Consider the following 22459-nt stretch of genomic DNA (forward strand, 5'->3'; position numbering starts at 1 on the left):
TGGCATTAAGCTCATTTATGTGAATGATTTGATATTCAAAGACTATTTGCAAACGGTTCCAATTAAAATCTGCTTGATGGTGTAATTAGCTCTCGTGTGTTTGAGAATTTTCCAATGACTGTATACATCTAGGCTAATAATTCATTAGGATTCCTCTCATTCAAGGGTATAAATCTTGCACAGGACAGAGGAGATGGCGTGTGCTAGCGGTACATACATTGTATCTAACCTACAGCTTTCCCTTGTATACATGGCATACCCTACAGATTGTACATAGGAAATTGACCATTATGTGCCTAGTTGAATTTTGTTGACATCCCGTGGGTTACAATGAAGAAAGATAGCTCAGGTGTAAAGTGTGTTGCACGCATTGGCCCAGGTGTCCCTCATCACGTTAATAGACTTTGCCCGCCTTTCTTCGTAACCGGGGACAACGGCTCACCGGAGCTGAGCCATCCCCACTCGGTCAAAATGAAAGTACGACATGTATGCATAACCATTCACCAATTACACACCCCAACGAGGTGTAGTTGTCACACCTTTGCTCAGTTGCCCCCCCCCCCCCCCCCCCCCCCCCCCCCCCCCGTTGGCTAGCGACCAATGACATGCTTCCATTTTGGCAAAGGTGTTTGAGGGATAAATGTCATGGAACTCCTGTATGCAGTGGAGCAAAAAGGAATGAAAGAAAAAGAAAAGATATTTTTGAGATTATACGTAAATATGAAAAAAAAGCAAAAGAGAATTCACATCTTTCTGTATCATCTTGCTCTGGAAAAATACAGTTTAGAAGCAAAATAAGTAAATAAAGAAACGACCATATTATAAAGAAATAGAAAATCTTCATATTATGCATATTTCATGTTTAACATACTGACCTGTCAAATCTTCCTGATTCTAAGATAGGCTCCCTGAAAATCAACTTTCTACATGATGTTGCCGACAAAAGAATCATGTGAAAACCACTCTTATTTGGGAATTGTTACTGACAGCTGAAATGTGTGTTTACAGAAACACGTCTCCCTCACAGCTCTGTGGAACCTCCCTTTAATATCTGTGTGTGAATGTTGGGTAGTCTGGAACATACAACTATTTTTTCTTGTAATGTCTGTGCATGTGGGAATGCATATTTTCAAAGCGTATTTAATGAGAGTGAACTTGTGACAATGTTTGTGACCAGTTCATATTTGATACCTTTTTGGACAGCGTATCAAATGTAAAAAAAAAAAATGGGTCGTGGGGGGGGGATGGATCTTCTACATTCTTAATCCCCCCCCCCCCCCATTTTTCCCCACTTTGGAATGCTTTGCTGTCATAGACAGCCCTGTAAGCAGAGGGGGAGACCTCCAGCCACGATGTGAGAGTGTTGTCGCAAGATGACAAGACATGTGTGGGATTGAGATAGTTCCAGACGTAGATAAGCATTATGGTTCCATGACATTTTTTCCTGCAACAATAGGGAGCTTTAGATTTGCTACGCGGACGTTTGGGACGACGCTTGAAAAGTAGCTTTAGATTGCACTGAGATGCAATGTATAAAAAATAAAATGGCGCCTCCATATGACCGGTGCATCAAGTAGCTCTCTACGTCGTGAACTGAGCGGACGTAAAAATAGCCCAGAACATGTAGTGAAAACTCAGGCGCGCGAGCTACGTGTATAAATAGATTGCGTCTGATACGTGATTGTGCGCATGCTCAGACCAGGTTTTATTCCCTCAGAACGTCCCTGTCACGAAAATCTAAAGCTCCCCAATTGCTCCCATGAAATATCTGCACACTAAGCCAAACTTTAAACTCTACCCACTAACATAACCCTAACCCTAATCCTAATCCTCACATCAGACTATAAAACCTAAAGCCCTATCACAACCCGAACCCTAGCCCTAAGTCCTTGGAGAAAATAAGACTGGAGCAATTGTCGCAAGAGGAAATGTCGTGTCACCATGCATCATACATGCACACCACCATGCAGGAGGGAAATTTCCCAGAGCGGGATGCATTTGACTCCGTAGGAGGAGTGTGGAGATGGACGGTAATTGTGGGGTGACAAGTTACTCGCGCTTTTGTGTTTAGACGCCGAAACGAAAGATTAGATAGCTCTGGCGAACCAGCTATGTCAAGATTGCATCCAATTCTCCCTACTCTACCCCAGTATCAAGATAATATGTGGAGAAAGTCCAAAGTGGATGGAATAGGTTGGGGGGGGGGGGGGGGGAAGGGAATGGATGATACAAAATGTAGACTGATAAATGAACGTAGGACATGCTAGCCGACAGCATGAGGGGCCCTGTCCATGCAGAGAGAGGTGTGCCTTATGAAAATGTGTCAACAGTGATGTTAGATTCATGCCCTATGGTGTGGTTTGTTGTGCTGTGCATGCTGGACACATTCATCATGATTCCCGGTAGTTGTGTGATCATCCCGAATGTTGAGCAATCACCCCCCCCCCCCCCACATCTTCCCCTGTCTCCTAACCACCCCCCCCCCCCAAAAAAAAAATCATTGTACTTTGATTCAGTCATTTACTTCTTGTAGTCTCTTGTATACAAATAAACACTATTTAATTTTTCTAAGCTAAGGCACAGGTTTCTTTTATGTTTGGCTAAAACAAGATAACATTTGTATTAAAGTATTGACAAGAAAAAGAAAGAGTATCTTTGTCTCAACCTGAATTGAAGAAACGACAGATTTAAGCAATTTGTTTCACACACATAATAAACGTCCTCATAATGTGCAAAGAACTTTGCAAGTCCAAGTCCGACAACTTTATTTTGAAGAGAGTGTTTTTAATTCCGTACCAATCAATCAAACCCCTGGCGTGGCATCAAAACGCTTTATCACCAACACTCGTCATGAGAACGACCAAGGATGACACTTGACCCATTTGTAGTAGAGAGGAAGCATAAAAGCTCTCCAGTCTGCCCATGAAAGTTGAAACCACACGTTCCGTCCAAAGTGAAGTTGTTTTCCAGGACCTAATCATCTCTGCTTTTAAAGTGCATGCATCCCAGTATGATCGACGGCGACGCTTCAGTCACATGGTTTTTACAGCAAGACATCACTTCTTTTGTTACCTTCTGTAACTTTCTCTAGGTAAGAAAAGGTACATATACAGAAATGTGAGACAGAGAACTTAGTGATTTTATAAAGAAAAGGCTTGTAGTTGTACCGGTATACAAACAAGAATAAGTGCATACATGCATTGTTGTAGGAAATCAACATAAAATACTGTAAAAGCCATTCCAAAACCAATTTTCACCAAATAAACTTTGAATTCCTCTTAGAATGGTATGCTCTGTACTAATGTATTTCATAAGTGGTTTCTTGGTATCTCACAAAAAGTTAAAAGCCCAATCCTTGTCTCTACCAATACTATGTATAGGCTTACCAATGTTGTACCATCCCTAGGAGGTAGCCTTTCATGGGGTGCTCTCTTTATCAAGGAGTGTTATGACCCACAGCCTGTATATATGACATACAGCCTTAGCTGTCTTTGATAATTTGCAGTGAATCACAACTATGAGCCAACAACCCAAGGGGGGGGGGGGGGACTCTAAAGGCTTGACTATTTATTTCAAGTCTGACGTTGTTCAGTATTACAAGGTCGAGACATCTTTGTTGTGAGAAGGAAGAGTAACAAATCTGTTTGTTTGTGATTGAGGCAGTAAAATATTGGGTAAAATGACAGTATCTTTTGTAGGCCGTTGGCTGCACTGTACATGAAGTTGCCACAAAAAACCTTGAATTTCTTTGTGGCGCCCTTGTGTGGAAGTTGATTTTGAATGGTGGGCTAGTAAAGGGGTACAGTGTACCAATTAGCCGGAGGGCCTTGCAAAAATGCATTTCAGGAGCACAGAATGAACCCTGGCAAGATAGGAGTATGGCTGCCTTTGTGTGGCCATTCCAGTCATTGCACTCCCTCCCTCATCCCAGTATTTTGTGCAGCGTGTGACTGCTATTGGAGTAGGCCTTTAGAGTGAAGCAATACAGTGTGTTGCCTTCGTCTTCGTGTGTTATTTGAGAGGATTAGACTCATGTTCCTATGGAACTGAGACACTACAATACATTTTCATTTGTACACGGTAATTATAGAGCATTCTAAAATTCTTCAAATGGCAGAAATTCACCAAAATACCACATTGACCAATCTTGACTTTTGGACTGAAAGCTGAAGGATGTAGCCTATTGTTTAGTAGTGTTTCCCAGTTTAAAAAAATCCAACCTGCATGGTCCTACTACACATGCATTCTACCATTGTTTACTAGGCTTCTATGTAAGATAGAATCATACTATACTGTAAAATAGGACATTTTCTCGGTGTCAAAATTTGTGCATTTCGCGCAACCAGAAGCTTGCACAAAAATAAAAGCATGTATCATTTTGGCATGCCATATGCTCCAGTAGTTAATGTCCTGATTCCGCTGAATTAGAAACGCGCAAAATACAGCTTACCCTGCCGAGTGTGAAAAATTACTCGCATGAAAATATCCGCTTTTACAGTACCACAGATACAAGTTATTTGAAAACTAATATCCCACATTTTCTGAGCACAAATTTTGTGAGGAGCAAGGATTCGCGCAAGTAAAATACCCACAAAAGGTTTTGTTTATACTATGCATTGAATGCCAGTGGCAATTTGCGAAAGTTGTGAGCCGTGAAAGGGCCGTCGGTTCCAACTCACAAAAGGTTCGTGCTGCGAATGTTTCTGGTTTTACAGTAAATAGGCCTACTTTTTTAAGGTCATTGCACCATACATATTCAGTCTAATTATGTGATAACCCTGATTAAAGCAGTATCTATTTATCTGTCTGCCTAACTATCTATCTTCATTTGTATCTATCTGTGTATCTGTCTATCTATATATCTAATTACCATCATTATTCTAGGCACGATATGTGCTGTACTTGTTGGAAGGATTAAAGGCATAGTTTACCATTTGCAGATGAAACAAAAACCCAGCATTAGTGCTCTAAACTAGTTCTAAAATGCGAGTTAGGGATAGAAACAACCACTGTAAAAAATTGAATCCGTATAATCGATGTTAAGTATTGTTAAATACACAAAATGTGAACAATAGTTATAATAAGAATACTTCCAGATTAAACCGTCTACAGTTACGGTTTATTGAGAAAAAATACTGATATCTCCTTATATTTTAGGCTTTATTGCAAAAATTTTATATGGTAGGTCGTTTTGTGATACAACAGACCTACACATATGCATCAAATGTGATATCTTGAACATTTTTAAAATCACTGCTCCCAAAGGTAAACTGACCTTTAATGTGTGCTCAGAGGAAGGTTAAAGGGGATGGCTAGTAACTGATCAGTGGGAATCAGTGGGAATGCTGGGGGATGATTGTTCCATTACTAGCCATCCCCTTTAAGGTGATTGATATCAGGAGTGAGAGAAAGAGAGAGAAAGGAAAATTAGGGGGCATGAATGAGTATCTAATGAAATTATCCAATTATCAAACTTGTAGACATATTGTCTCTCTCCTACCCCACGAGAGTATCCCTTCCAAGTTCATCTCGGTGGTGGCGTGCAAAGAACCCGTAGAAGCGTGCAACCCCTTTCAGTAGACACACATCCCCTCGACTGAGCAGCAGCCACGAGAGCAATTCCCGTAATTGAGGACCCACGCGTGCCGACGATGTGTGCGGTGACACGACGAGTCTTGCGCGCGGCGTGCAATGTTTGAATGTCAATTTCGTCGGTGGTGATGACGATGACGACGTTGGCGGAATGGAGGAGGGTTGAGTCAAACGGCAAGGAGCAAATTGAGCATCAATACTAGCGCACATCCAACTCATTGTGTAATCATGCCTTCAGTCATTGTTGAGGAAGAGAAGCGGAGATGGGAGGGCAAATTGGAAGGGAAAAAGAAGGAAAAGACACTTGGAGAAAGATAAGAAAAGAGGAAGGGAAAACTTGATATGATAAGGGCAGCAAGAATGAGTAAAAGAAGAGAAAGATAGAAGGAGATTGAGTGAGACAGGGTGAGAGAAATATAATAAAAAACAGAATGGAGATGGAATTATGGAAGCAGGGATGAGAGAGAGGGGGGGGGGAGAAGAGGATGGACATATAGAGAAGGAGAGATGATGGGAGAAAGGTTTTTGACAATTAATTCTGTAAAATGGACTTTCCCAATGCGATGCAGAAATCGGTAATTTGTGCATTTGGACAAAAAACAAGTTGTTAATGCTCGTGATCTGCATCATGATGCCAAAATCTGTCCCTCCTGATTTTGTTGTAAAACTTGCATAATAATTTTCCCTGTTCTGTGTGTGTGTGTGTGTGTGTGTGTGTGTGAATGGCATGCAAAGACTTTCAATAGCGATTTCTTTAATCCCATAATGCAACTTACCACAATAATTACACATGCTGGGATGCCAGGAGTCACATTCTAATCACTGTTGATTTCTTTTCTTTTTTTTTAACTCTTGGGATAATGTGTTCTAAGTGGCATTTGTGAATGGTGGTGATTAGAATTTATATTTGCATTGCAATGCAGAAACCAATAACTCCTGTGTAGAAATGCAGCTATGTGTAGAGTTAGCCCATCTCCCCATCCACTGTGGCATAAACACGTCAAGCATATTGAACAGCCCTCCTTCAAGTTCTGGGTAGAGTTCAGCTAGTTCAAATTACTTCATGCAAGTGTATGGAGATACAAGTGCACTTTCTCGCAGAGACAAATTTACCTCGCAGGAGTGAAATCTTCATCCTTTCACTGTTGGTCTGGTTTTTCCCACAAATATTGTCACTGCTGATGACAATAAATGATACAGTGCAGTGTTGAAGATAGGTTTTGGATCTTCAAGCATTTCTAACGATTAGGTCTGTTTGATTGACCATCAATGATTCGTAATTTGTAGGGAAATTCCATCAAAGTTGGTGCTGAAATGAGCAAGCTTCCACACTCCACTAATGACATGCTAGGTTGCCACTGTGCAACATCACACCATGTTTGCGTGCCGTAGTCGGATCACTTGAAAGACACTCGGTCTATACATGCGATGTTTTGGTGTGCGTCTGAATTTGAATTGGAGTTTTTTTCAATGCTGAGCTCGTCAGTCAAGATCAGCAGCTTCACTGGCATGACAGATGCACAAAAGACGTATTGTTACAGAAGGAATGTGTTTGGTAAGGAAAGATGTTCTCTCCTACAATGGTAATCATCCAGCCCATTGCTGATCATGCTTGGGAACAGGGCAGAGAGACAATGTGTGTCCCACCCCCTAGCTCAACAATATATATGCTTTATATCCTGGTGCATTTGCTGTATTGATGCCATCGGTTCGTTCTGAGTTTTGTGAAAAGGAAATTTGGGCTTCTGCTCAGGGGATGACATTCTCTAAACTGTCAATGCATCAAAAATGTATCCTATAAAACAGCTACAGAGATTCTGGGTAGTAGGATCCTTTCCCCCCCCCCCCCCCCTCCTCCTTCTTTCTCTAGCACTTGCAATTCAGTCATGCTGTACAGTAAATCCTACTAGTTTGGCATAACAAGTTTACGAGTTAGATTGTTCATGAATAAGTGATATTCTGAGCCTTGTATCGCAGGAAAAAGACAAATGCATTGTGATCATGTTGCGTGACTTTACTGCACATTTGTTCACATAGTTTTCTACTTCACGCAGTACACATGAAAAGGGGCATGAGTGTTTTCAGACACGTTACACCCAAGATGATCAAAGGGAAAGTGGATAATAAAAGCAGTAACTCATCAGAGTACTTGCGCTACCTTAAAGCGGATACTGCTTGGCATGTATCTTACGGTCCACTGCTTTCAGTGAGTATATTTTATTACAAAATATGTCAATTCTCGTAATTGATGATCCTGCTGCCATCTCACATCCAGTCAAATGTTGTAAACAAATGCCACACTAGAAAGACAAATTTTGTGGTCCACATAACCTCTGTACAGAGACAAGCTTTATAAATAATCAGAGATGGGGATGCGGGGAGGAGAAGAAGACAAACTTGTATAAAGAAAGACTTTGAGAGGAAGAAGAGGAAGAAGTTGGGCACTAGGATTAAGTGTCATATTTCCTGCAATAAATTAATCGGCCTGCAATTGGTTTCTTCTACTAAACTCAGAAAATACAGGTGATTTTTAGATGAGTAAAATGAGTAGACTGTCCTAATCTTTCATAGCTGATTTCAAAGAAAGCTGACCAAGTTCCCAGTGTATCAACCTGTCTGGTTCTTCGTGGATATAGCTGCTTGCATGATAAAGCATGTTAATGTCTCAGCTTCTACACGTTGTATCTTGCCATTTTGAGAATTCCATTCTCCTAGCAGTGTGCTATAAGGTGTGTTCTATTAAAGACAGGGTACAAAAGCGTCTGGGGTATTTGATATTAAAGCTTATATTTTGTGTGTGTGTGTGTTTTTAAACGTCTTAATATAGCACTTTACCTTCATAATACTGATTGTTATTTTGACTTGTGATGGGAGTTATATACATTTCAACCCTCCCTTTATCTACTTTATGCTATTAATTCCCAGAGCTGAAGTTTGACACCAATTATCATGAAAGCTGAAAACTTGACCTGCAAAGGTCACAACCCCTGGGTCAGCTGCCTGAGGTACAGGCATATTTATGAGTCACAAGGCTGTTAGGAGAGACGGATTCTTTGTACTGACGATAACGAGGAAAGTTGTACCACGCTGAAATATGAGTATGAAATGACAGAGGGAAGGGGGGGGGGAGAGAAAGGGAGAGGGGGGTAGGAGAGATAGAAGAAAGGAAGGAAAGAGTAAACATGCATGTGTAAGGTATGCTGGTGTGAGAGAAAAGGAAAGAGTGGGAGAAATAAATAAATAGATGAAGAAAATGATATTTTTTTTTCTCTCTCTATCTCTGTCTATCTATCTATCTATCTATCTATCTAATCTATCTTTCTATCTGTCTATCTCTCTCTATATATATATATATATATATTTTTTTTTTTTTACTTCCCTAAACTTATTTTGATATTTGATCAAGACTTACTGACAATTTCGCGAGTGGTTGAATTCATGATTGTGGAGTACATTACACTGAACATAGAATGTACGAGTGCACGTCACATTCACGTTGGGATTAGCGTTAAGATATTTGCCTGTTTTTTAAAATCACGAATAGCACCAGACTTGCAAAATTCGTGAAAATAAAAACCTCGCAAAATGTTCAGCGTATACAGTAACTGCCCTGTGGCAAGTACATCGCTGCCCATTGAAATGTCGGCATGGTCAGTGATAATAATCAAAGAACACGATCCATCATCCCATTGTCATTACATCTATCTAATCTATAATGCACACAGGATTGTCACTACATCTAATTTTGAAATGCCAATCAATTGATGGGCTTGCTCTCTCATTGATTTTGAAATTAGACATGGCCATCTCCCCAATATCATGCTTTTGCCACTTGCGATGACAGTCGGACGGACAGAGATATGTACAATTTGCCCGTAACTCGAGCATGGTTGGACTGTGCATGATTTTGTATAACAAGCGTCAAATGGAAATCGTCCCCTGGTAGATTAGAAAACACAACACAGAGACATTCTCCTACATACCCAGCTAATGTCTCTCCTTTGGGGGGGGGGGGGGGGTGGGAGTTGCTGGTGATGATACAGAATGTGAATGAAATCATAATGAGGTGGTATTAAAGATATGAGGAAAATTTGCAGAAGGTGACAGTATTGGGAGGAATCTGTGAGATAGTGAAGTACTGCCAGTCGCAGATAATATGCACACTTCATAGAACTAGAGGCGGGTCATCTAGCGTTCAGCTAAAAGAAAAGGACACCTTCCCTCAATCTGCAATCATGGTGTGGAGACGGAGAATGTGTTGGCATTCAGCGGAAGATATTTGGCAAATTTTGTCGGGAGCGCGGGCAGTCGTGGAGAAATCCTTCGACGATGAGCCGCATAAGCAAAACATCTGAATGAGGACAGCATGAGTGCTCTTTGGATCCGCTTGGTAGCACCCTCCATCCGGGCATCGGCAAAAAAAGATAGCTCTTGTCTCTCAAAGTCTCCTCATCTCCACATTAACCCTCTGTGGACTGATACTCAAACTGCCCACTATCCTCCTAAGCGGTATAACACCAGCAGTGAAGACCAAAGACTTAATGTTCACATTTGTCATGCTTGCACCCTACGACCTTCAAGGTCAAGATTTGCTCTGGAGAGCATACATGATGCAGAGGCCAGAACATTCTCTGTTTTTTCTGCTATTCTTTTTTTCTCTTAATTTTTCTTTGTATGCATTCTGTGTAGAGATGAATGCTAGTTTAGTTTTGGAAAGTAAACAGTACAGAAAAGTTGACACACCCCCTTTTTATGCCCCAGCCCTCCGGTGCAATATTCCACCTGCCCCCGTGTGAAGATGACATTTGGCACCAGAATATAGCTGGAGATTGTATGGCAAGTTGTGGCTAATCTTGAATGCAAGTCATTCACCGGATTAACTCTGTCAATGTCAAGGTCCAGTTTGTCTACCTAGGATGCCCGTGGCACTTTCAAGTTGTGATCGTGGAAGAGTAAACAGAGAAACACAAATATATATATATATTTTTAAGATTTAATCAAATGCTGACAGTGTCGAACCATCTCTGACCTTGGAAACATCATAAAAATATTATTCTTTGGGCTTGAAATGTGTTGAAACACACTACGTTCACTGTTAACTGAGACTGGTTTTGTATGTATTCATCCCAGTACTTCATGTGATGACTTCTGCTGCATGTACACAGCAAAAGCCAGATAGAACTAGAACAAAAACAACAACAACAACAACAAACATGGAAAAACCGAGGTAGAGAAGTGAGTGAGCTGTCGATACTGGAGTGGAAGTTTTCTGTTTCCCCCCCTCTAGCATTTCTTGTTTTCTCCCCGCCAAGTACACGCTGGCGATACTAAAAGATGTAAATGTTGGGAATCCATCAGGAATGCCTACTTTGGATTGTGCATGACAGTTTCACCTTGTTCGCAGTGTTTCATGTTTGGCGTATTGATGTGTGGCAATGGTGGTTGCCTGTTTACTTGCAGAATGCCCCATGGCTATTTCCATTATTGGTAAATTTTTCTCTCTCAGCTCGCTCTTTTCCAGAGGGGGAGCAGGAAAGAGAAGGTATGGGGAGGAGTTCGATACATGCACCCCTTTGCAAGTCAAGGAGCAATGGTGCGTGTACTTTTCGGTAATCTTGACTGAAGCCTGTGATTGTGGCCGACAGTGAGCTCGGGAAACAGTTGGGCCAGCTCAATTCGTTCCTAAATGCATCAATCATTGCGATAGACGGAAAAATGCACAATTCTGCCGGCGGGAGAACGTCCCTCCTTTTTCTCCCCTCATCATCCCAATTTAGATCCCCCCCCCCCCCCAAGAATAAGACCAGATGAACAGTGTAGATCTTTGCAGTTGTCAGTCTGTTTTTATTCAACAATCTAGACATGCGACATGTTTTTGTCGCTTTTCTTTCTTTACATCTCTCTCTGTAAACAACAAAGAGGGAAACAACAACAACAAAAATGCCCTCAGGACCTGGTATCCATCTTATGATTACATCTAGTCAAAATAGACTGTGTATGTTTGCAACTGGGTTGTTCCCGAATGTACACGAAAACTACGGAAGAATTCCAATGTCCTGTTAGCTGAAGTAATGCAATACTTCGTACCATGCACACTATTTCCGTAGTTGACCATTTGGATCTGTAGGTTTTTTTGGTTTTTTTAAATTCTCTATTATTTTTATTTTCTTGTTTGACTGTTCAAACAAACTTTGTGTCTTTGTGCCAAATGTTAATAACACTTAAATGTTTAGAATTTTACTCTGTATTAACATAATTATGTAACCCATCGCATCTCAGTTACTTGTAATAGGTATATCAGCTGGTGTAAAAAGTAGAAACCACTTGATTTTGAAGGAATATTATGCATTTACATTGTGTCTTTTTCTCCTCTTTTAACATGGACTCGACTACCTTTGTAGTTTCATATTTATCAAAGTTAATGTGGCCAATTTTCTCAGTTTACAAACATACTAAATGTTTATTAGATTCAACTCTGCTGTCAACTTGAATATCCTCAAAGAAAAGAGAAGGAGAAGGGGGTGAGAAGATGAGAAAGACTATCACATTTATTCTCTTCTGACCAAATTATTCTCTTGTGACCAAAAATTGGCTCACAATGAGATATTATAATAATTATCATGAAATAACGATACAACCATTTCACCTTGGTATACAGATGTAAAATATGTTTAAATTAAGTAAAAGAAAACTTCAAAGTTCAAGAACAGAAATCTAGTAACTTGGATCATATGATTCATGCTGCAATGAGATACAGTATTTTCATCATATGAACTTCTCTCTCTTGTGTTTTGAGAAAGTTCAAGATCAATGCATCTTCATGACGGGAATCCAACTGTATTGGAGGAAAAAGCTTTTAAAACCCAATATCACACTACTCTTGCTATTAGACTTAAATGTTACAACTGATGATGATGGATTATAGAATTTGTTTTGCAGGTGACAGAAAAGAATTACACCTGTGCCTGGAAGTGAGAATATTTCCTGTAAACCCTTTCCCAATTCCTTCTTCACCTGTCTGTCATCCCAGACCTCAAAATCCCGCTGACAATCCCCCTTAGTCCCAGCCACACAAACAGATGTTATTGAAAGTGCTAATGGTTTCTCTACGCCCCTTCAAGTGGCCCGGCCTTTGTTCGCCCATCAGTTGGCCATCAGTGGCCCGACAATGGCTCTCCGGTATCTGGTATTGTCTACCCCCAACTGGAGAGGTTTTTGGGCCGCTCTTGTTGCCATTCTACAAAGGTATTATTGGAATGTGTCTAAAGCGTGGAAGAAAATTGGGGCGAAAGAAGTGGGATGGTGGTTAGGACAGAGGGGAATGGGGGGGGGGGGGGGAGGAATTTTTCTGAAGTGAGAAATACCTTACCCTCACCACTCTTTTCTCTTCCTTGTTCTCTACTGAATTTGTCTTCTCAAAACCTGCTGCCATTTTCAAGCCTGGTACTATTAGTGAGAGCAGCTTGTAGTATGTAGGCCTACACTGGTAGTCAGAGCAGCTTGGAAGAACACATAGATGGTGAAGCACTGGTATGGGGGTGGGGAAGGATTTAAAAGTGGTAATTGTTGCTCCCTGCAAGATTTTCACAATTTTTCTATAGAGTACTTGTTTCTGATTTTGATACGGAATTGATAAAAAAAAAACCAACAAAACAAAACAAAACAACATCAACAAATATTTCAGTTTGTAGACTCCCATATAATTATCAAATATGCATAGGACCAGCAAATGTCAAACCCATTTTTGTTTTTGTATATATAGCTACTAAGGGCTACCAGCAATGAATAGGTTAAAAGGTACTTGTTGAAGTATTTCGTACTTCTTCTCTCAATTAAAGTATTTTATATCTCAGTAAGACTCAAAGTCCATATCGTGTTAGCTTTGATTTTTCATGCACAAGTGATTTGATATAGTTTTTGTGATCATGATCAAAAGCTTTTTTTTTTTCTCTCTCTAGTGGTTCTTTTAAGCCACTGTTTAGGTGCAAGCATAAAACCACATCATTAGTCTGTGAGTACAGTTTTTTTTTTTTTTTTTTTTTTTTTTTTTTTTTAAGTAAAAGTAAAGTTGTTAGAAGAGTTGTGATCTGTGATAGGGCACAATAGACACTTTGAAATGTGGGGATAGTAGATTGTGAGAGACTGGGGGAGCTTTTTTCGTGGAATGAAAGAATCATAAGTCTACACAGCAAAGAAAAGAAAAACCACAGGTATCAATCCCATCTTGAGTCTCTTAAATCTCTTCCTTTCTCTGACACATTGATTCTAATCCCTTCATAGAGATGGTCAGTTTTCTGCATCCTCTAGGGTAAATCAAACATTTAACTCCAAGTACATTAGTCATCAATAGTGACATCACTCAGTGGTAGATGGGTAGTCTTGCTTCCAGACATTCTTTTCGTTCACTTAAAAGTCAGAATCGATGCTGCCAATGTCCTGTATCTGCAATGCCTTTTAAAGGGACTGTACAGCACTGGCTGAGGTGGGGATTCATGTTTTGAACATTCCTAAGTGAGATAATGAGAAACCTCTAATGAAATATGAAAGAGCATATAATCTTAAGAAGGATTCAACGTTTATTTGATGAAAATTGGTTTTCAAATGGCTGAGATATCCAAAAAGGTGATAATAATAAAAGGCGACAGGCCACACCTTTTATTATGATCTCTTTGTTTCACCTTGCTTTTGGATATCTCAGCCATTTCCAAACCGATTTTCATCAGATAAACTTTTGATACCCCGTAGAATTGCATGCTCTTTGACATCTCATAGAGTAGTTTCTGAATATCTCGCAAAACATTAAAAGCTAAATCCTTACCTCAACCAGAACTGTACACACCCTTTAAAGACCAGATAGCATTAGGATACCATGGAGTGGGAAGGCTGGCCCAGCTTTTATATATTTGAGAATCCCCGTAACGAATTGTGTGCAGCTTTATCACTGATCTCTATGTAAGTACACACACAGACCAAGAATCTCGACTAGAGTCTACCATTACCGATGAGTGTACACTTCGATGCACATATTCGTGGACGGGCGCTGTGCGTGCTTTTCGAATGTACGCCAGTTGGCATTGACTGAAGATCAATGCCATGAAGCCACCCATGTGGTTTTCACATGCTACTAGGTCTTTAGAAAGATGGTATAGTTTTGGTTGAGATGGGGATTCAGGCTTTAACATTTTGTGAGCTACTTAGAAACCACTTATAAATACAAAATATTAAAGAGCTTCATTATTTGAATGTTACATGGAAGGCTTGGAATATAACAGTGCACTATTAGGCTACATTTCCAGACTTGAACTTGATGACTATTGTACGTGCTCAATGCTGGACCTGTGTACTATGGTATAGAACCGTGATGAAAAAAAAAAATAAAGAATCTGTTTCACAGATGTTGTTCATGTTGATATCATTTGATTTCCACTGCAAAGCTGAGACTTCCACCTGCCTTCTCAAGCCCTGTGTTGCGTGATACACTACTACTGTCCCTTATTACTGACTCAATTAATGGATAGACCAAACAGTCATAATCATGATGTTTAATTTTCATGACTGTAAACACCTATTTCTCACCATAGATATCAGAATGCTGATTGCACTGCCTTTATGTTTAGGTTTTGTCAGTGGGATGCAATCAGTGGGACTACACATTGGAGTGGCATCATACGGGCAGTCATGTAATCCTGCTTCAGATTCAAAACATTAGTGCATTTCAGTGCAAGCACAGACAGTCACCCTGGCTTCTCCATGCATGAATGTTCAACGTGCACGGCTGCAGTTTTCATGTCCTTCTCACTCTCCCTGATGAAGGCGACTGTCTTGTATAGTGTACGTGACTGAGAATGATTTACGCGGGTCAATATGGGACACCTCTAGGGCAGGAACCCCACTTGAATGGGAGGAAAGTTTGTGTGCTGGCCCCTCCCAACGAAGTGGGGGCCACTGTACTTGTGGACTGTAGGCCTACTGGTACATTGTATTTGATGAAACGAAGGAATATGATTATGGTAGCCTGGAACTGTTACATGGTGCCCAAAGAGGCTGAACCTGGCCTGTCAGAGAATTCTGTGCCACCAGCAGTGATTACATTTATGAGACAAAATCACATTCTGAAGGCTCTCCTCATATGCCCGTTAGCGTGGGGGATGAGCACATATTTGGAGCTTTGATCGTTAACCACCTGACAATTTATTCAATACGCCCCCAAATACTTGAATAGGGGGCAGGTGCACGTCAAAATATAACCAGTGCTTGCCTCAGTGTGGACCCATTGAAGGAGCAGCTATTACTGCACTCAGCCTCATCAATAATCAGAGCAGTTAGTCTCGGGTGATGCAGCCCCCCATGTAGCATTTGTCCCGTCTTCAACTTGAGCATAGAGATGAGATGTTGGAGGAGAGGGACTGGTGAGGGTAGACTAGGTGCCTTCAAAGCCAACACTCCTTAGGGAGCAATTAGGTGCATATTTGATAAGCCTGGGTTGGAAGAACTCAGAGGAAGGACACGCATGATGATCCTCTAATTATGCAATGATTATTATTCAGCTAGACTGTCATGACATGTTGGCTGGTAGATTTATTTGAGGGGGGAGCTTAGAAGAGCGAGACACCCCCTCAAGAAACAGAGCGGGATAATATCTAAACAACAAAGAAAATGGAGAAAAATATGTATATCAGAAAAACAAGCACCCATCTGGTGGATTTCATTCCGAGTAGAGCCAGTTTGTCATAGCTGTCATTTTTATGCGCCCATAGTGACCTCGCTCTGAACCTGTCTACCGTGAATATGTCCTTCCAGCCTAGAGGCGAATCTCTTGTCATGGATCTAAGAAAACAAAGCAAAAAACAAAACAACGAAAACCTCAAAGAGAATAAATGCTTGCCATTACGTTGAATCTGAATATGTGGGGATTCTGGTGATTATAGATCATGTTGTCTAATGAATACTGATATTTTCTTCATTACAGACCAATATTTAAAGAGAACTTTTAAATGCAACATCATGCATTGGATACATTGTCATGTATGTCTAAATCATATTTTTTTTAAAGAGTTTAATGATGTTTCAATAATTTCATTACTGAAAGTATTTGTGTTGTCTATAACTATAAAAAAAAAATTGTAGTACAAAATGTGTATATTCTCTCTGAGACCATCCACAAATTGTCCAGAAGACAGTGATGAGGATTTTGATGATAATAATGATTTTATAATTCAATACATTTTGACATTAGTCCGGAGAAAGTATGATATTGATAAGAGAAATATTGATAGGCCACAATTGTCATTTTGCAGTCATTTGAAAGAAAACATTGTGTAGCTTGTGCATGGGATAGGTTAATAAGAGATTGTTACAGTCAAATCCAAAATAAATATCAAATGACTGATTGTATTCAGCACAAGAGGCATGTTAGCTATATCACTGCACTTGACAATGAAAGAATTTTTGAAGTCCCAATCTGTTTTGTTTGCTGCCTGTGATAAGAAAATTAGGAATACATATTTATGTTGCGCAGCTCAGAACATTGGATACCTCTTTGAAAAAATTTAAAGGGGTTATTACCTCCTACATTAAATTCCTGTTTTTTTTCCTGAAAGAATTCTGGAAAATTTCAATTACTACCTTTTTGAAGTGTCTGCCAGTCAGAGCACAGCTGTTCTACTTTCAGCCCATCCTCCCTTTGTGTAGTTTGCAGGGCAGTATGTTTAAAATGCAAATTGTGCCTTTTGAAAAATCACTACATTTGTGCCCATAGGCACACTAGACACCCAGGCAAATAAAGCACACACTTGTGTCCCTTCTGTCAATACCACTTGGGTCTTTCTGTCCAGTCTTTTTCAACATCTTTTCAGTGCTCTTGTCTACATTGCATGTCTCCTTTTCCAAAGAGCTATTCTCTTGAGTGCAGTCGTTTATATACACATATTGCTTGATGTTTCTTAAAAAGGTACAGAAGAGGTGTAAGCAGATTCCCGCTACCCGTTTGCCCCCTGGTTGAACATGTTGTCCCACTTTCCATCTCCTAGCCACATATACAATACAGACCTTGATCCAGCCCCTAAAATACATGATAATCCCGCAAAGCTCTGAAATCCAAACATGAACCCCATATGCTCCCCAGCTGGGTTCAGAGAAGTTTCTGTGAGACATGGTCTTGTGCAAACTTCTCCTCATTGATATATCTTTATACGTTTTTCTCTGCTCTTTATGTTTCTTTGTGATTATATGGCAGTGTTGGAAATGGCAATAATAATGATGATAATGATACAAACGCAAAGAATTAGTAATGCAGTTTTATCAATGTTATGATCATTTAAATCGAATACTATTGTTATTATCATCCTCATCATTACTATCATTATCCTTTATTTGTTTCTATCGTTTTGCCCTTAGCAGTGAGGAATACACTTGTCAAAGCATTTGAACTGCACTACTAGCATATATTTCTTCTTCTTTTTTTAATTTGTAATGAAGATGTTTGTTGGAATGATCCTCTCCCCCCCCCCCCCCATTAGTCATTCGTAGATCAATAGTGTAATTTTTAGGCATGTTATGATGGTCCATCAATAGAAGGCCCATTTTCAGGAGATTTGTTGGGTTGCCCAAACGTGTGCTTTGGGGTGTCTTGAGTGTGTATGTACTGTAGTTTATGATCGTTTATCCTGTAGTATTGATTGTTTTTGTTTTAGTTACTGTTTTTCCTTGCCCAATTGATTGAAGGAAATTCTCATTCCTTAAAAAAAAAAGAAGAAAAAAAGAAGAATTTGTTGCTGTAGAAATACAGAAGTGGTACCTGTTTGGTGGTGTGTGTGTGTGTGTATACCTTGTATGGACTCAAATAAACCTGACTTGTTGCCATCCTAATCAGTGTGGAGATGAAGATACATGTTCTCGGTTTGTATGAAACCTTGTGCCTGATTGCAAAGAAATCAGAAGTATGAGTTTTGCAACTCTCATATAAAGTGTGTCGGACCTCTCAAGACACAGGGAAGGGGTACCAATTTGGTGTCGAGGGAGCCTATTACTGTACCACTTGCTTTTATTTGAAAGTCCACCATTTCAAATCAGTGATATGAGGTGTGATCAGTGAGAGTGGTGTATCCTACCCATTTATGTTTCTCATGCTAGATGGAATGTAACACTTTCACTTGAGCAGGGGGGTGGGGGGGGGGGGGAGGGGGATATATTGGTATTGAGGGCTGCATGGTGCAATTCATGTGCCCAGTGTGGATATATTCTGCTTTATTATCTATCCATTCATCAATCTAAAACTTGGAAATTTACCCGAGAGAAAGAGTCATTGTGAGTGGTGAGATGTGAATTACGAAGTGAAACCATACAAAACATAGCTCGGTAATAAAAAACAATAGATACAAAAGGAAAAAACAAAACAAAAGCAACATACAAAAAGTAAAAACTTGTGCAAAGTCAGGCCAGTTTCACTCAAAATAGTATTAACTGGTTGATTGTCAGTACAATGTAAGTGATAACGGTGTCTCGTGGGCAGCCGATTGTGAGCTCTTTGTTGTGTTTTATGTCCCTTATGCACTTCTCTTGTGTTTTGTGCATGAAATGTCACTAATTTCACTTGCGCTTTAAATAGGCCGAATGATACTTTCTTTCAGTGACACATCATTATGTTAAGAGGGCGATCCATAACCTCGAGGATAAGCTAACTTCAAGGAAAAGCTCTATGGGCTGCCAAGTGTTGCGTCAGCCATTTCTTAAACAAAATGACTGATTCCTTTAAAAAAAAAAATCAACTGTGTGACACGTGGTGCCCCATAGAGCTTATCCTCGAAGTTAAGGATCACCGTCTGAACGTAAGTTTTATTTGTAGCTATTTTCAGACAGAGGTAGTTGGAACTGTCATACCAATTCAGGTAAACTTGTATATGTTAGTCTACATTTGTTTTTGAAAACACAACAGGATTATATAGTGTGTAAGAGACATCGGAAACTGCAGACATGCTGCAGGTACATTCAACCACAATTGAGAAGGCATTTGATTAGATAATTTGATGACAATTGATTAAAAAAAACAACAACAAAAACTTGTGTCATTTGTCTGATCTTACTCAGTTGTTCACACTTGTTGGCTACTTTCGTGTTATTGATTTCTTGTTTGAAAGCAACTCTTTGCTTCATGATGAATTCTTGTCAACCTGTTGTATGACTTCAATTGTGAAAGATTACGCAATGGACAAAACAGACGGGAGATGATGCTGCGGACAATATGCATCAACCGATGATAGGAATGAATGCAGTGCTAGTTTCTTTAGAAATGTTATCTGTGTTTATCCCTCTTTCCCCAGTCAGTACCCATCATATTTTAATCCTCTCATTAATCTCTCCAAAAAGCCCTCGTATTAATCCGTGTGTCCTACCATCCTCCCTCCCATAGATCGCCATCGCATGAGGAGAGACAAGTACAATAACTGTGAGTTGACGCTTGGATTTATTTTTTCTCATGTGTGTTGCACCACCCATCATGACCCCTGACCTCTGACCTCCTCCACCTCTTCCTCCTCCTCTGTGTCTTCCATCCCTCCGTCTTTCATCCATCACCATCATCACCATCCTCCGAATTAATGCACTGTCTGTGTCTGTGGGTCCCTTTAGATGCTCTATTTATCCCACTTAGTGTTTCATCATCTGCCATGTCATAGGCTTAGAGGACTTTCAGACTTATACAAGAACTTGTTGTAATCCAGTATTCCTGAAACCAACACATTTTGAGTTGTAGTGTGTTCATACCTGAAAAGGAGTCCAATTGCTGACCCACGTTGAACTACAACGGGCAAATGTGATTTGAGAAATTTGAAATATGTTTGAAGAAATCAAGTTTGATTTCAGCTGAAACATTCATGTATCTCATAATACATTTACAAACAAGTTTTTGTATAAGTCTAAAAGCACTCTTTCACCATATTTTTCACATTCTGGGTTTTGTATGCAGTGTCCATTAACATCATAAATTGATACCTTTTTTTTTAAGGAGTTAATAAAGTAGGCTTGAACTCAAAGTTTGTTTTTTTTGGGGGTTATTTGTGAAATGGCATTTAAAACCCAGTAAAATATATTATGGTTATGTTAAACCACATGGAGTATTGACTTACAAGATGGCACCTTTCTAAACCTCTCTGCTATTACCAAATTACAATAAGGACTCTCAAGCTCAAGAGTTAGTCTGAAACATATTCAGCTTGTCTGATTCACCACATTTAAAAGTTCATTGTCACTTCTTTTTCTTTTTTTCTTCTTTGAGCTGGAGTGATCCTTCTTCATCAATTTTTTTTTTTTTTTTGGGGGGGGCAAGTTTAAACTTTGTCAAAGAAGCAAAACTGATGAATGACCAACAAACAAGCATGCTAACTTGTAGCTTCAGTGTCATCTTAAGTTATAGATCAGTACACCTGTAATGATTCTAAGTGCATGATGAAGCTGACACGGTGCATAACATGCAGTAGCTTTCATCAAACGTCCAAGCATCTTTTCTTTTCTTTTTCTTTACATTTTGTTTTTGTCTTTGTGCGCTTCAACAACCATAATCCCTAATGGTGTGCTCTCCTGAAAAAAGAAAAGAAAAGAAAAAGTAAAACAGATACAATTAGCTGTTAAGAATCAGATATTGCTATCACAAATTCCCATTACCTTTGGAAGCAGATTCATGCCAAAATAAATAATAATAAAAAAAAAAGAAGCTTAATCCAGTATATTGAGTGAATTAGATTTTGGAGTCAAAAGGGACCTTAGCTTTCAATCCTAGCAGAATCTTCGTCAGAGGCAAAATGACCAAAATTAATTAAATTTTGATACACCAGATGGCCAGAAATGTCCACATTGCTGCAGTGTGAATAACACCCACTGCGTGCAATGATGATATATATGTGTGATGGAATAGGTTTGCCAAGGATAAAGCAACCGTATATTCATATCATAATTTGTAACCATCCATCTCTGTAATGAGTTTGATATTTATGCTTTTATACCTTATTAGTATGGATGACTGTAAAGCAGAACGCCATGGACAAATGCAGGCTTTTGTATGTGATTACTAGAAGAACATGCTGGAGAACTTTACATGGGTTTACATTATAATGCAGATTTTAGTTTCATTAGGAGACTGAAGAACCTGTCTTATGCAGAAATGGATTCTTTACTATCAAAGTCCTCATCAATTGTGCGTAGTGCATTGTCCATATCAATCAAGACACCATTACACGAGAGGTACCTGAACACGGTGCTTTGGAGTGAGACTAGCTTAGCTGAAGTCAGAAACATTTTCTTACATTGAATAGTCCTCAAAGTTTAGGGTCCATGGGCTTTCATCATCTTTCATGAAGTTTTTTTTTTTTTGTGACATAAAATCTCATCCACTTCATCACATATCTAACATCAGTTATTAAAAATAGCACAAATTGTGTGTATTAATGGTTTTGAGTGTTTGCCTTTGTTTGCGAACTCCAGTGCGTGGCCCTTGTGTTTGTGTGCATATACGCTGTGTGTGGGTGTATGTACAGTGAGTGTTGGTGAAAATGTGATGCAAATTCGGAGTATGCAGACGAGATGTTGATAAAATTGCAAGACCTTTTCTTTCTTTTTTTTTATTTATTTTTTTTTTTTTTAGAGAACTACTGTCTGGTACTTGAAGCTGGAAGACAATATATTTGTGACAAATTTTGAACATTAGCATCTTCCATGGATTTTTTTTTTTCTTGGGGGGGGGGGGGGTGCTTTTCATGGCCCATCTGCTGGATTGTATGTGCTGTTGAAAACCAAAGCCTGAGGGGTTATACCCTTCTGTTATTCATGAGGTAATATGTTTACAATGATGTTAAGAAGTATCATTGCAGGCTTAGCT

At 39.6% G+C, this 22459-nt stretch overlaps 1 protein-coding gene across 1 annotated transcript in view; it reads left to right on the plus strand.

The window, feature by feature from the left end:
- LOC140238519 (segment polarity protein dishevelled homolog DVL-3-like) overlaps positions 1-22459 on the plus strand; it is a 52876-nt gene that overhangs the window by 27066 nt on the left and 3351 nt on the right. Inside the window, exon 5 of the mRNA XM_072318423.1 lies at positions 20000-20035. Within this exon, the coding sequence (XP_072174524.1) occupies positions 20000-20035 (36 nt within the window). The remainder of the gene's footprint in view (positions 1-19999; positions 20036-22459) is intronic.

This window comes from Diadema setosum, chromosome 15 (genome assembly GCF_964275005.1).
Source record: "Diadema setosum chromosome 15, eeDiaSeto1, whole genome shotgun sequence".
Classification (NCBI taxonomy): domain Eukaryota; kingdom Metazoa; phylum Echinodermata; class Echinoidea; order Diadematoida; family Diadematidae; genus Diadema; species Diadema setosum.